The 17,166-nt window shown below is 33.2% G+C and overlaps 1 protein-coding gene across 1 annotated transcript; it reads right to left on the bottom strand.

Annotated features, from left to right (window-relative positions):
* Positions 1 to 758: 758 nt before the first annotated feature.
* LOC140177277 (uncharacterized) lies at positions 759 to 2,344 on the bottom strand. Its single transcript, XM_072210437.1, has 3 exons — positions 1,484 to 2,344; positions 1,149 to 1,295; positions 759 to 980 (listed from the first exon to the last, which is right to left on the bottom strand). The coding sequence occupies exons 1-3, from the start codon at positions 2,342 to 2,344 to the stop codon at positions 759 to 761; spliced, it is 1,230 nt and encodes a 409-aa protein (XP_072066538.1).
* Positions 2,345 to 17,166: the final 14,822 nt, after the last annotated feature.

Here is a 17,166-nt window from a genome sequence, read left to right as displayed (position 1 = left end):
ACCATGCTCCATATGCCAAGTGTCAAGGCTTGTGATTTCTAAAATTTTTTCAAAAAGCTTGACATGGGTTTCAAACCGATTAACCCAAAGTTGCAGTAAGGACACTCTTACCACCAAACTGGCAATACTTGCTACCAATATATATACAAATTATAGTACATATAGCAATTTTTATTTTACTTATATTCAATTTATTTTAATTTTAAAGTCACTCATTTTTAAATCAATTATATTTTATTTAACTATAAATTTTATTAAATATATATAAATTAAAAAGATAAACAAAAACTTTATTAATCACAATTTATTTTTTCTTTTCATGATTATATGATATCTATTAATATTATTTTTCAATAAATACTTATAGTATATAATAACAGGTAAAGACTCACATACAGTTATATTCATATGAAGTTGATAGTTGAAAATTGTTAGACGATATTTAGTCAAACTTGTCAAATCATCTAACTGTTTTTAAATATCAACTTCACACGAAAATAACTGTATGTGAGTTTTTACCTATAATAATATAATAATACAATAAATATAAACTAATAAATAAAGTATTAAAATTTAAAAATGATAATTATTTTTATAAAAACAAAATAAAAGTACTTATAATAAAGAAAAAACAATTAAAATTTATATAATTATTTTATTATACCGGGTTAACCGGTTCTACCAGTGATCTACCGGTTAAACCAGTAATCCAGTGACCAATAACTTGACCGGTTCGATCACCGATTCGGTTTTGACAACTATGGTAATTCTTCTGCCAAATACACGTAGAAATGTCCCATAAGTCCAGTATTATATTTGTTTTCATGTATGAATTCAACCGTTAATATTTCGCCATCCTGAATCTTGATAGAGCCTGGTTTTGGATAACAACCAGACATTCCAACAACATAGCCTTTTTCATTTCCTGGCTCTTCTCCTGTGCCGTATGTTGGTTGAACAGCACATAATACCTTTCCATTCTGAAGAAAAGAAAAAAAATAAGGACAAAGATATTTTAAAATATTTTACTTCTTAAGAAGATGAAAAATTAAGAAATAATATTATTTAATAAACAAATATAGAATGGTCAGCCAACAAAATAATTTATACGTAGTTGTAAAGATTATATATGAAATATTGATAATTACCTCCGCATATAAAGTTGCATTAACGATTCCTGGATGCACATGAACTGTAGAGTAGATTAGATTACCACCCTTTTTCATTGGGATCTTTGTCTTTTTAATATGATAATGTCCAATATCAGTATTTTGCGGAGTGATAGAATACTCTACCTGCAACAAATTAAAAAGTTTTTATCGATCATTTACTATATAACTAAAAAAGAGATTAATACTCACTTCATTTCATAGAAAATATTTTTTGGCTAATCTAATTACCTATGATAAATTATGTCACCATGTGAAATACATGAATCATGCATTTTAGTATTCAATTGAAATGAAATATACTTGTCACTTACCATACAATTATGAATTGGTTCAGAGCCATTATATGTCACTTGATCAGTAACATCAAGTATGTAAAACTTAATAGGCACTTGGTATTGATCCCAATCAACCCATGTTACTGTATATTTAAGGGAAGCTTTTCTCTGTTGTTTGCTATTATATCCTTTTTGTAATTTGCATTGAGAAGTCTTTTCACAACAAAAAATTCCTCCTTTATAATCAGCAGACATTGGTTTCCCATCAATACCGGTTTTGCTTACAAAGTCTTCACTTTTGACATTATAATGGTCACATCTGCATTCGGTGCAACCTTTTTTGTCTTCTGTACCACGTGTGTCTATAACCATGATATCAAATAACCATTTCTCTTCATTATACTCCTTTGGGACATTCTCAGGGTGCGTACCTACTTCTATTCTAAATGGATCTGGTAGTTCTAAGTTAGTTTTTCGTGCGTCAACTCCAAGCCCCCAAGAATATGAATTAACACTACCCTGGCATACTCCATCGTTTCTTCTAAAATACTTACCGTATATGGGCTGACTTTGATTAGCTTGACGTGACATGGTGACATTTTCAAAATATCTTAAAACAAAATAATGGTGCAGGTAAGCTTCATATAATGGCAAAGAATTCCGATGTTCATCAACTAACTCGGCTTGAAAATTCTTGATTCCGATGTGTCCGCTTGGAAACTCAATATTGAATAAATCTGTTATCGTAACCTTTCCTGGTTCCAATACAAATTGCTCACTATAAAAAGTAGCCGTCTTGATATTATTTGAATTCTCATATTGTTGTGCGAATATGATGCTTGATTGCAACAGTATAATTGTTAATGATAGTAATAACACTTCAGGTATAAACTTCATGTTTTTCTACAAATCGTCATATTTATTTGATCATCAATCATATGTTTATATGTTAATCTATGGAAATATCAATAATATGTTTATAAATTAGGAAAACATGTTAAGGAAGACAAATAAAATATTAAACCATGTGGAACTTAAATAAGACATATGAAGTTAAAATTCACATAACATGTCAAAAAGACAAGTACCTGGTTGGAGATTCAATTTTTGATATTTGAAAAAATAGTGGAAGGTGAATTTGTATTGATATGAAATTTTTGTATGTCTACTGCTTTTATAGCAAAATCTAATGCCAATTTGTTGAATTCTCAATGTTAGATGCCTATTTTTGGTGTGCTTTCTAACTATCTATGCCATTTGTTAAGAAACCTTGTTTGTTATTAGTTCCCAATTAATGTAACAATATTTTTTATTTTTTTGGTATACATTAAGTAACAACTTAATTCCAACTCAAATATGAATTCATCTTAGTTGCAAAATTGTTTAGATAATAAGATATTTTTTTAAATTTTGTCAAATTTGTTTTTTAACCTTATCCACTTCTTATGCGACTCTTTTGATATTTTGGCCAAAAATAAATCCACATGAATTTATGTTATAGTTCAAACTAACACAAAATTTGAAAATTAAAAGACTTAATAAAGTATACAAATTATTTAGTAAATTAAATACGATACTATCTTGGTATTGCGTATATTTAATATTCCTTTTATAATCTATTAATCTGATAGATGGATACCCTCTTTTTATTTTCTTTATATTTTTTTTTAAAAAATGACTTACTTAACTCAGTACTTAGAGTATTGCTTTTATACGGCAATAGTTCAGCAAAACCATAATGTGAATTTTAAATTTTTTTATTTATGATAAAATAAACTTTCTTAAGTTACAAATAACTTTAATAAAATTTTTATTTATTTTGTTTGGAGCTTTATGAAGTACAATTTCCTCTAATGGGGCATCTAAAAAAAGCATGTTTTACTTTTACTGATTAAAAAGTCTAAACTTTTTTTTAATAGATTTTTTGTGTCATTAACTGAAAATTTCTATATTACTTTTGTTATTATTAAACTAATTGTGTGATATTGAACTAAGAAGAAGATGATGATGACGACGATAGTGATGATAATGAAGGAAGAGGAGGAAGGAGGAGGATCGGAGGAGGTGGTGGTAAAGGAAGAGATGGTGATGATGATGATGATGATGATGATAATGAAGGTGGAGAAGGAGGATGAGGACGAAGAACAACGAGAACAATAACATAAACGGTTGTATATGAATTTGACTTAGTTGAACTTAGTTAAAAAAAGACTTGATTGTCTAGGATTTTGATGTGTAAAATTTTCGCACTAAAATATACATATTTTAACTTAACAATTGCCTATTTTTACTTACTTAATTATTGTAATAGCCCAGACCACCCGCTAGCATGATATTGTCCGCTTTGGCACACAAGGCTTCACAGTTTTGTCTTTGACGATAGGGATGATAGCCGAAGCCCCCCACACTCACTCGTCAAAATGCGTCATACTAGGAAAAGGTATCCACACCCTTATAAGGCATGCTTCGTTCCCCTCCTCAACCGATGTGGGACCTTACAATCCACCCCCTAAGAGAGCCCAGCGCCCTCGCTGGCACATTGATTCGGGCTCCGGCTCTGATACCATCTATAATAGCCTAGACCACCCGCTACCACGATATTGTCCGCTTTGGCACACAAGGCCTCACGGTTTTGTCTTTGACGATAGGGATGACAGCCGAAGCCCCCCACACTCACTCGTCAAAACGCGTTATGCTAGGAGAGGTATCCATACCCTTATAAAGCATGCTTCGTTTTCCTCCCCGACCGATGTAGGACCTTACAATCCACCCCCCTAAGGGAGCTCAGCGCCCTCGCTGGCACATCGATCCGGGCTCCGGCTCTGATACCATCTGTAACAACCCAAACCACCCGCTAGCACGATATTGTCCGCTTTAGCACACAAGACCTCACGGTTTTACTTTTGACGATAGGGATAATAGCCAAAGCCCCCCACACTCACTTGTCAAAATGCGTCATGCTAGGGAGAGGTATCCATACCCTTATAAGGCATGCTTCGTTCTCCTCTCCAACCGATGTGGGACCTTACATAATATGGTCGCAAATCTGTCAGATTTTGTAGCAAATCTATAGCTAATCTTTGAAAATCCTTAATCAAATTTGTAGGAATTTTGTCGCTAAAACAAAGTTATTCGAAATGATAAAGTAGAGTTATGAAATAGTCGCTAATTTGCTAGTAAATAATATGTAGTCAATTAGTTGCAATACTATCGCAAAATGTCATCGCAAATTCCTTTTAAAATAGTAACAAATCGATAGGTATCTCACAAATATTTCAGTCACAATATAATTTTTAATTTGTTATCATCATCAACAGTGAGTATATCGCTAATTTTTCTAGAATATCGGTTAGAATTCTAATTTTGTCGTTATACTAAAATAAACATCATATTATTTTTTTAATGGTTGAACTAAAAGATTACAATGCATAAAAATAAAATTAGTTCATCAAAATTATACATGTTTAAAAAAAAATCAAACCCAACATATTCATTAAAATAAAAGTCTAATATAACATCTCCAACATAGACACTTCACAAATAAAATACCAAAACAAGCTAAATCTAACAATATCAGTAACTATAAAAATCAACCCAAATAATTATTTATCAACTAAGTAAACTACCAATAAAAGTAAGCTAACTTCTATAAAACCTGAAAATAAAACAAATTGCCCAATCAATTATCTATCAAACAAATAAACTACGATAATAAGCTAAGCCTAACAAAATGCATTAACATAAGCCACCTAATCAATATTATTGCCAGCAAAATCACTCTAATGGTCCTTTTTTTTTTTTTTGGAAGAATCCTGGAATCTTAGAAAGGATAGACAGTAAATTACTCTGTATAGCTTCATTTACAACATTAGGCAACAGTGCATTTATAGCACTAGGCAATGCTTCTTTAATAGCCTCAGTGATGTCTGCTTGTGAAACCAGTTTAACTGTAGGAACACCTTTATCTTCTGGTAATGGCACATCTCTATGATCATAAATACCAATATCTAGATTACAGCCTAACCCATGAACTCGTCCTTTCTTGTTGGTTTCTGCAACTTCTGTCCACACGTCAGGATCAACTTCAAGTTGATCTATTAAATCTTCTCCATATTTTTGTGATATTGCCTCTCCATATAAGTCCTACAGCAGAAAGATAAGGACATATTATTAAGAAAACTAAAACTAAATTATATTAAAAAATTAAAGACACTTACAATAATTTTCTTAGATACTTCAGAAACATATTCTCCACTTTTTTTCTTATGAACATCATCATATACTTCGAGGAAAGATACACGACACTTTAGCTTAGCTTTCTGTAACAACATTTATTAGAATATACTATCATAAATCATTTGTTATAGGCAATATTTTTCTTTATACCTTTCTTCTCTTGTGTTTGCCAAAACTGATAGACCCTGCAGTGTGTAGTTTATGAGCAGGCATAGCAGCTCTATTTTTTTGACCGGCCACAAACTTGTTTTGCCACTTTGAATCTAAACAATGATCAATTAAGCCATTCCAAACATCAACTTTCATTGCTTTAGGTCCATGACCCTTATTGTCAGCAATATTAGTAGAGTTTGTCTCCTTAAAAGCTCAATCCCTTGCTCTTTTCAAAATATCAGGATAGCGGTCATGCATTATCTTATTCCAAACAGCTCTTGCCATAGCCTTATCATAATTTGATGCAAATTCATGTTTTTTCTAAATTTAAAGAACGAAAGACTTAGCAAATACTCAATCCAATTATTTGTAAAAATCGCATTGAAGCAACATTATAATTACTAACCAGAAAACCTTTAAACAACTCGTCCTTCATATTTGGACAATAATCCTGCCATCTTATCGCTGGAGAAGGTATCCTACTTAACAAATCTTTCGTGATGTCATGAGTTACCGTATGATCTGTAAATCTCTTCCTACATTAAAAAACAAGTAGGAGTAGATTGAATCAGCTTTAATAATTTTAACATTTAGATAAGCTGGATGTTCAAGGCTTGCATCAAGACTTGTTGGATCATATCTATCTATCTATTAATATAGAAAAGTTGAGTAGTCTCAATGGAAAAGCCATCCAAGTGTCACAAATACATACAATTAGTAGAATAATACACTATTATAATTTAATTTTCATATGTTATTATACTTCTTTTAAAAAATATAGCACATGCATTTCTAACAAAATTAATGAATGAACAGTAAATCAAAGCCATGAATTCTACCTTTGTGATAATTTGAATACAATAAAGTATGAAATAAATATATATACAAGTCACAACATAATCAGGGGTAAAATCTAGTAATAAACTAATAAATTAAAGGTACTACACTTAGTGATACCCTTCTTTTTTTTATTTTAAGTTGAAAGTATGCTGATATAGCAAGGTCAAAATAATTTTATAACTACTTACGGTTTATCACCTTTTACTACAGCTATTACCAGCTTCCTGTTACTCCTAGTTTCAGTATGTACACTTGATTGTCCAACACTAGGTAGCTTATTATCTTCTGCGTCTAAAGCAGTTGCATCAGACGAATTCGCACCTACAATGAATAAGAGACAATTTTCAATTAGTTGTGTTGTTATTTGTGAATATGTAAACATTCAGCAGCTAAAGTAAATCATACCATCTAATTGTGGTGACGATTGTGATAAAACTTGTGGGGATAGTTGTGATGCTGATCCCACATTCAATTGTGTAAGATGAGGTTCATCATGATTATCGCTCTGTTGACCTAAGCAAGAAAAAAAAAGACAAGAAAACTATAGATACGATAAAACCACTTCCTAGCCTAGGATTAAATAAATCACAATGAAGACATATAACTCAAATGTATAGTACAACTAGATACCTAACACGTGTACCGATGGTTGAGAAGAATCAATATCAATATTTTGCTCACCTAAACTCAATAAAATAGGCATACATCAATATTAAATTCGTCGCTTAGATGACCAGTGCAATCTTGCCTTCGATACATCCAACTTCTATCAGGCGCCATGATTATCTAGACTAAGGTTTCATTTTAGGTGTAATACCAATGTTTAACATGCATATAAATGGACAGTCTCATGTATATTTTTTCCTAAATTTCATTAATATATTTTTATTCACAATCACACTAAATAACCCCTTCTACAAATTATAAAGTAACAAACATAATACATTCAATTTAAAAATAAAGATATAAATCATAAAAAGATAATATATAAAGCTTGAAGAAAATAATCATAAACAATTCGAAGTATTAGAAAAACCAAAAATAATTGGGTATCATTAATCTCATGTCAAGAACTTCAAATCACGAGGTTAAAAAGTATGGAGATATACCAGGTTCAATAAAAAATATCAATAACTAATTATATCTTTTAATACAATAAGAATCCAAGAGATTGACAGAACTACCATTACAGCAAGAAAAAAGGAACTTAAAATTCATGACAATATGAAGCAAGACAGCAAAAAAACTCAAGTTCAATCAGTAACAAATTCTATTAGCAATGAACAAATTTAAGTAATCATTTCAGAACAACAACAAGTTAAAAGTTTCAGTAACAAATTTCAACCACACATTCAACTTTCAGCAATAAATCCAACTTTCAACAAAAAAATTCAAGGTGCATTCAACTTCAATCAGTAACAAATTCTATTAGCAATGAACAAATTTAAGTAATCATTTCATAACAGCAACACGTTAAAGGTTACAGTAATAAATTTCAACCACACATTCAACTTTTAGCAATAAATCCAACTTTCAACAACAAAATCAAAGTGCATTCAAGTTCAATCAGTAACAAATTCTATTACCAATGAACAAATTTAAGTAATCATTTCAGAACAGCAACAAGTTAAAGGTTCCAGTAACAAATTTCAGCCACACATTCAACTTTCAGCAATAAAATCAAAGTGCATTCAAGTTCAATCAATAACAAATTCTTTCAGCAATGAACAAATTTAAGCGATCATTTCAGATAAGCAAAAAATTCAGGGTTCCAGCAGCAAATTTCAGCCACACATTCAACTTTCACCAACAAATTCAACTTTCAACAACAAAATCAAAGTGCATTCAAGTTTAATCAGTAACAAATTCTATTAGCAATGAACAAATTTAAATAATCATTTTAGAACAACAACAAGTTAAAGGTTACAGTAACAAATTTCAGCCACACATTCAACTTTCAGCAATAAATCCAACTTTCAACAACAAAATCAAAGGGCATTCAAGTTTAATTAGTAACAAATTCTATTAAAAATGAACAAATTTAAGTAATCATTTCAGAACAGCAACAAGTTAAAGGTTCCAGTAACAAATTTCAGCCACACTTTCAACTTTCAACAATAAATCTAACTTTCAACAACAAAATCAAAGTGCATTCAAGTTCAATCAGTAACAAATTCTATTAGCAATGAAAAAATTTAAGTGACCATTTTAGATAAGCAAAAAATTCAAGGTTCCAGCAACAAATTTCAACCATGCATTCAAGTTTTAGCAACAAATTCAACTTTTAACAACAAAATCAAAGTGCATTCAAGTTCAATCAGTAACAAATTCTTTCAGCAATGAACAAATTTAAGTGATCATTTCAGAACAGCAACAAGTTAAAGGTTCCAGTAACAAATTTCAGCCATACATTCAACTTTCAACAACAAATTCAACTTTCGACAACAAAATCAAAGTGCATTCAAGTTTAATTAGTAACAAATTCTTTCAGTAATGAACAAATTTAAGTGATCATTTCAGAACAGAAAGAAAGGGGAAATTAATTGAAACTCACCAAATCGGGTTGCGCGAAGGATCCTGACGGCGAGGCTCAAAGTAAGAAGATGAACGAAGACCAGCCCACCGGAACCTGCTACCTCTGCTGCTGGCGACGACGAGCATAGGGAAGGCGCACTTCTGAGTACGAGAGGATGACGAGACAAAGTGCGACCCCGGGACCTGCTGCTTCTATTAGGAAATTATTTAATTTCCTAATTTGTTTGTGGGAAATACATATATTAATTATAAACACAAATTATGCTATTTCAAATTGAAAGACTTATATAATGGTGATCTCATTTATTGCTATAAATGCTAAATTGAATAAGTCATAATTACTTTTGATTTGGAATTACATGAGAATAAAACCAGATATTATCTTTTGGACTTTAGATAATTATCTCTTGGATTTTAGATATATTATCTTTTGGACTTTAGATACTATTTTATTTGGGCTTTAGGGTTTAATGGGTGTCATGCTCAACGTAAATAGTGCCTTCAGGGTTTCGGTCCCCAACATACCAAAGTCGCCTTTGTCGCTCTTTTCCCATCAGAAGAGTCACAATTCAGCCCTATTAGGGATACAGAAAGCTTTGGTTGAGGAAGATCAAAAGAACTACAAGACTAAGACAATTCTTCTATCAATTTCTGATTTCTATGAGTAAAGGTATGCTTCCGCATTATGATATATTTTTGGTGATTCAATATGGATGATCTAGATTAAAAAATAATTTATTTTAACAAGTGATATCAGAGTCATTCATAATTGAATCATTGAGAATATTAAGTTTTAATTTCATTGGATCAAAATATATTTGCATCATTGCTCTCTGTTTGGATCGAATTTAATTTTATGGAGCCGATGAATTTATTATTTGTTTTAATGTGGATACATAGACTCTGTAAATTGCAGTGCTTTCTTTATATATTAATTTATTTGGTCATGAAGTAATGTATTTCGTACGTGTGAATGCTGACACATGATCAAGTAATATATATGTGTGGATAATGATCATGCACACAGATACCTTGTTTTATTATTTGTTCATGGATTCGTTTTTTTTATAAAGAAGAAAACAATTGATAATAAGTTGCTGATAATATATGGCGTATGAAATTAATCGACGCTCCCTTTTATTTTATATATATTTGCTTGATAGTTGATACGATTCTTTTAGCCTTTTATAAAAAAAAAAATTATTATGTATATGTCACTTATGTGAATATTAATCTATCCAAAGGAAGATTTATATTTGGCCAAGTTATATATACACATTAATAATATTTGAGTAGTAGAAAATAATGTTCATTATTTATGCGAACAGTAATTGGCCCAAAGGAAGTTTATTGTTTGGCCAAATAATGAACATTACGCATTTTTGTTTATTTTCTATTAATTATGCGATCAATAATCGGCCCAAAAGAAGGTTATTATTTGGTCAAATAATAGAAAATATATGCTGTAATAAATAGGTTGCAAAGTTTAAGTTTCCATGTGCGCATTCAGTCGATCTAAAAAAAGGCTTAATGTGTGACAAGAATTTTGACAATATTTGATTACTGCAATAAAAGTATCACTTACAGTTAATTTTTCTATCCAAAGACTAAAAATTAATGTTGTTCAAGATATCTCAATATGGAATTTTTCCATTATTTAACTAATATTTACTGCATATTTTTTTTTATTCTAATAAAGAAACTATGGCTTCAGTTACCAATATTTCTGCAAAAATTAGCAGTATTCCTATGCTGAATGGTTCAAACTTTAAGATTTGGAAGGATACAGTGGAGATTGTGCTTGATTGTATGGATCTGGATATAGCTCTTCGAGAGAAGAAACCCACTTCCACTCCAGAAAATTTCAATGAGGTTAAAATAGAGAAGTGGGAGAGATCCAATCGAATGAGCATTATGATCATGAAATGCTCAATTCCTGAGATGTTTTGGGGCTCAATTACTAAGGATAAAGATGCCAAACAGTTCCTAAAAGATATTGAAAAATTCTTTGCTAAGACTGAAAAGGTGGAGGCAAGTAGCCTTTTGAGCAAGCTTGTCTCCATGAGGTATAAAGGTAAAGGGAACATAAGGGAGTACATTATAAAAATGTCTCATCTTGCTTCTAAATTGAAAGTACTAAAGTTAGAGTTGTCTAAAGACTTACTCGTACATTTCATTTTGATCTCCCTTCCTGCACACTTTGGGTAATTCAAAGTGAGTTATAACACTCTGAAGGACACTTGGTCCCTAAATGAGCTTATATCTCACCGTGTGTAAAAAGAAGAGAGGCTGCAGCAAGATAAGACTGAAAGTGCTCACATGGTTTCATCTTCTCAGTATAAAACAAAGCGTGATACTACTGCGGATATATCTTCTAAATAGAAAAAGACTAAGAAACAGGATCAAGCTTCAACCTGTTTCTTCTGTAAGAAGGTGGGACACATGAAGAAGGATTGTACCAAATATGCCACTTGGCATGTAAAGAAGGGTATGATTCTTACTTTCGTTTGTTCTGAGGCTAGTTTAAGTTATGCACCTGTTGATACTTGGTGGGTAGATTCTACTGCTACTACTCATATAAGTGTTACTATGCAGGATTGCCTGTGGAGCCGATCGCCAAGTGATGCTAAAAGATACATCTATGTTGCAGACGGCAATATAGTTGCATTCAAAGCTATAGGAACCTTTAGATTATGTTCCACAAGTGGATTTTGCTTGGATTTATTTGAGACATTTTATGTACCGTCATTTAGACAGAACTTAATTTCTGTTTCTCATTTGGACAAATCAGATTATTTTTGTTCGCTCGGAAATAATAAATTCAGTCTCTTTTATAATTCGAATAATATTTGCTCTGGTCGTTTGGTGGATAATCTATATACGCTTGATTTGAATTCCTATAATAATGAAATACTACAAATAGGTACAAAATGAAAACTAAATGATAATTTGGCATCATTATGGCACAAACGCCTAGGTCACATCTCTAAATAGAGAATTCAGAGGCTTGTGTCAGATAGAATTCTTGGACCCCTAAATTTGGCGAACTTTGAACTCTGCATTGTGTAACACCATAATTATCGTAAGCCTTACCTCGCGTCGTAAAGCAAAGGTTAATCAAAGGTTACGACAATTCTAAAGCTTGTACATATTTATATAGAAAGAAATAATATATTCTATAAGCCCGATGAAAGATTTAAGCCTAATAACAGAATTCGAAAAGCGCAAAACGTACTCACGAAGCTACACTAAACGAGGCACAAGATATATGTACAGATATCAAGGTATATGTATATAGATATATCAAAAGATAATAATATAGAGTTCTAGCCGCCGCTCGCGGAGTTTAAGCCGGCTAGTTATATACAGACATACAGAGTTTAGATAGTTAAAACAGTTTATACAAAATTTCTCTCAAAGTGAGCCTCTAGGCAAAATAAATACAAAAGTGAGAGATCTTAAACAAAATACTCAAAAGACTTCAAAACAAGATAGAGATCCTTCGCTCTGTCACCACCAAAGTAACTCACCGAGGTGGGTTACGACCTGCATCTGAAAAACAATAATAGAATATGGTATGAGAACGGAAGGTTCTCAGTATGGTAACAGTGCCTAGTGATGCAAGATATAAGACTCCGAGACGCCAGAGGCAATCCTAGAACTTCATATCCATCACAAGATTCATCTTAAAGTATAACTAAAACATTAAAACATAACTTGAAACCATAAAATTAAAGAGGTATTCTAACTTAGTGGATTTCTAATCTGACAACTCTCTGCTGTCCCAGAGCCTTCACCAGCCTATCCTCCATGCGATCCCGTCGCCACCGCCTTCTGAACATCCTCAATCCCAGTAGAATACACAATTAATACAATGCAAGTAAAACACAAGTATAAGCATATATGTCAAGTAATTCAAATAAGCAATTAAGTATGTGATACAATTAGGCAAGCAATACAAGTCGGCAAAGTAAGCAAACAGATAAAAGATGCACATGATGAATGCCTATCCTATTGGCTGTGATATCACATTGTCGTTTCAACAGCCAATCCGACACACCTCTATGGAGATGTCTCCCTTTGGTATCATACTGGAAACCCCCGAGATATCGTGCCCGGAACACGGTCCAAGATTTGTAGCCTGCACACTCTAGTGATCCGAAGGGATACGAGCGGGATACTCTTGCCACGGACCTCACATCTCAACGTAAGCGGGATTAACCACCGTCCTTACGCCGCCGCTGCAACCTCGACAGGCGGGATTAACTACCGTCCCTGCTAGGTGCATATCGTCTCATAATTCTCAGTATAAAACAGTGATTCAGTAGTTTTCAGAATATCATTTTTATTTAGCACTCAATAATTCACCACTTTCACAGTTCATTCAGAACTCATTAGTTCACCACTTTCACATTTCATTGTCAACAATCACCAATACCATACGCCGCGTTCTCACTCAACGAAAACCGTCCTCAGTACTCCAGAAACCCAAGTCTCCGTTCTCTAACTTTTTACCAGAAATACCTAATTAGATTCACCTAGGACTTTCTCTATATTTTGACATCCAAAAACAAGCCAAGGAGTCTTAGATAAGTGTCACGGAAGTTTACAAGCTTGCTGGAAAGATGAAACAGTTAAAAACAAGGTTTTTATTGAAAAACAGGGCAGTATGCGTACGCATGCCCAGGAGGATTTTCAAGAAGTGTGCATACGCATAGAGGTGTGCGTACGCACAGGAGTAAAAATTTCCAGTTATGCTCATTCGCAAAATGCGTGCGAACGCACTCAACAGAGTGCACCTTCCGACGTGTGCGTGCGCACAGCTTGCAAAACTTCATTTGTTGTGTGTGCGCACAGAGCGTACTAGTGCTCCCAACAGCAACCATATCCCCGTGTGTGCGTGCGCACGTTTTCAAAAATACACGGGGTGTGCGTGCGTACACAAACCAGAAATCCCAAATTCTGCAACATTCACAGAATTCAGATTTCAGACACCAACTTGCAACGATCATATCTTTCTCTACAAAATTCATATTTCCACAAAATTTATACCATTTTAAAGCTTTTTAAATTATCTTCCATTTTATATAAAATGAATTCAATTTCAAAAACTGTAGCTCAAGATATGATCCGTCAAAGTTAACTAAAAATCCATTTTTACCAAAGTTCCCTAAATTCTCAACTTACTAACATTTCCAACCAAAACCAAACCAAAACCACTCCAAACACCAATATACCTCATAATTTACCATTTTGTGCCACAAATCACCATTTACACCAATTTTCATTCACATTATACATTCTTCAACCTCAGTTTATCAAATATTTCACACTAAAACATTTTTTTCACCCAACACAATCACCCATCGTCTTATATCACCAACAATCATCATGATCAATCTCAATCTAAATCTTTAACACCATATTATCCATATCAACATCACAATTCATAAAAGTAACCCAAATCATCAAATCATCATACATTGTCATACAACAATTCCAACAACCAATTTAATTCAATCCTATCCTATAGGTCTCTAGCCTAAATGTCCAGAAATATTATATATTACATAGAGAAAATCAAAACCATACCTTGGCCAATTCCCAATATGCACTAAAATCCAATTTGAGTGCAATCAAGCTTCCAAACACAACCAAGCCACCAATTTAACTCCAAAGCTCCAAGTAAATGCCAATAATCACAACTTCAAGCTATATATACACGTAATTCATAGCTAATTAACCTAGGGTTCATCATAATCACAATTTTACAAGGGTTAAAAATAACTCACCTTACCCAACAGTTTTGAAAGTAAAACCCAATAGATTCCTCAAGCTAGATTGATCCTAAACACATCAAAACACCAAAATCTCAAAAACCTCAAATACTATATTTTCGAATTTTTGAAGGAAAGTCTAAGAAGGGATTCGTGATTTCTTTACCATTTTATTAGATGTGTTTTGTAGAGCTCTTCGTGGTGATCGCGTGGCCACAAACGGTGCGGCGATCGAATCTCTGTAGCTCAAGTTATGAGCTTGGGAAGTTTGAGGTGAATAGTGTTAATGGAACCCTCTTCTCTCTTCTCTTCTTAGCTGTGTTGTGTTGTGTTTATGGCTGATGGGATCATTAATGGAGTGTTATATATGTTGGGCTTGGGCCCAATTTGGGCCTGATCTAACCCGTTAGTATTTTTGGCCCGTTTTGCCCAATTTCGGGCCAAACCTTTAAAATTAACGCCCGATTTTTGACTTTAAATATTTTCCTAAGGTTTTCTACTATTTTTAATTATTCTCGCACAGTACTGGGCAGACTTAAACTGGTTCGCCCGGTTAATCTTCTGGTTTGAGTTTTTATGTAGTTTTTGCAGAAAATTACATTTTTTGACTTAGAAAAATCTACTGAGTCCAAAAATCATATATTTAATTTCTCTAATTCTCACTCTAAATTTTCAGAGCCCAATTTGGGAAATTTAATTATTTAATTGAACGGTTAATTAATCTCGGTTCTTACACATTGAGTGCATAAAGGAGAAAAGGACAAACGAAAAAAAAGTAGGTGCCGAGAGAGCTAAAGATGTCTTAGAACTAATACATACCGATATATGTGGCCCATTTTTTACTGTCTCTTGGAATGGACAACGATATTTTATTACGTTTGTAACACCCTAATTAGCCTAAGCTTTACATCGTGTCGTAAAGTAAGGGTTAATCAGAGATTATGACAGTTCTAAGCTCATACATAATATTTATATAGAAAGAATAATATAATCGAAAAGCCCGATGGAGGATATAGCTCAAATTTGGATTTGAAAAGTACGAAACGTACTAACGAAGCTTCTAACTTAAAACACATGAAACAGATACAGTTTTGCAAAAGATAAGTATATAATATCATAAGAAACTAACCACGGCTCGTGGAGTTTGAACCGGCTAGTCATATACAAACCATACATGAAACAAGACAGTAAAAACGGCTTATACAAGTTCTGTTCTCTCAATACTAGCCTCTAGGCTAAAGCAAAATACAAAATGAGAGATATATAAACAAAATAAATAAAAAAGACTCCAAAAAGGTATCCGGATCCTCTGCTTCTGTCACCAACCAAACAATTCACCGAGGTGGGTTGCGACCTGCATCTGAAAAACACAACAGAAATATGGTATGAGAACCGGAAATTCTCAGTATGGTAACAGTGCCCAGCGATGTAGGATATCAGACCCCGGGACGATAAAGGCAATCCTAAGCTCCATATCCATCACAAGATTCAATCTTAAAGCATACTAAAGCAGATAAGCATAGTTATATAAACCTTAACATCAGTAAACCGGGTAATCTATCTTAAGGAATTTCTATTCTAACCAACACTGCTGTCCCACAGCCTTTACCAACCGATCATCCCTGCGATCCCATCGCCACCGCCTACTTACCCTCCTCAGCACCAGACAAACATAGATAATACAGGCAAGGAAAACACAAGAAATATTCAAATATATAACAAGTAATTCAAAAAGCAAGTAGGTGATGCGTGAGCATCTTTCCTATTTTTCCTAGTAAATTTGCATATAATTTGTTGAGTTTAATTAAGGATTAATTATATTTTAGCCACTATGGATGCTATTTTGAGTTTTGTGCAATATTGTTAATTTTAGGTAGCATTCGGCTGGATTTGATGGAGTTTCTGCAGCACAAGAATCAAAGGAGATGGCAGCGAGGAGCGACGCGTACGCGTGACTGACGCGTACGCGTGATTGGGAGCTTTCCATGGCGACGCATGCGCGTGACTGACGCATACGCGTGATTTGAAGATTTGCAAAGCGACGCGTCTGCGTGACCGACGCGTACGCGTGACATGCGCAACGTGCAAAAAACACAGAAAGACGCTGGGGGTGATTTCTGGGCTGTTTTGACCCAGTTTCCAACCCAGAAAACACAGATTAGAAGCTGTAGAATGGAC

This window comes from Arachis hypogaea, chromosome 12 (assembly GCF_003086295.3).
Source record: "Arachis hypogaea cultivar Tifrunner chromosome 12, arahy.Tifrunner.gnm2.J5K5, whole genome shotgun sequence".
NCBI classification, from domain to species: domain Eukaryota; kingdom Viridiplantae; phylum Streptophyta; class Magnoliopsida; order Fabales; family Fabaceae; genus Arachis; species Arachis hypogaea.
Note: the sequence above shows the minus strand (reverse complement) of the source record. Positions and strands in the feature narration are given on the sequence as shown.

What these genes read in the sequence shown, in the direction of transcription:
- LOC140177277 (XM_072210437.1), bottom strand. Translation starts at nt 2,344, where the DNA reads ATGAAGTTTATACCTGAAGTGTTATTACTATCATTAACAATTATACTG. An exon ending in AACCAATTCATAATTGTATG is followed by an intron (nt 1,296 to 1,483) that starts GTAAGTGACAAG and finishes AATTTGTTGCAG; the next exon opens with GTAGAGTATTCTATCACTCC. An exon ending in ATGCAACTTTATATGCGGAG is followed by an intron (nt 981 to 1,148) that starts GTAATTATCAAT and finishes TCTTTTCTTCAG; the next exon opens with AATGGAAAGGTATTATGTGC.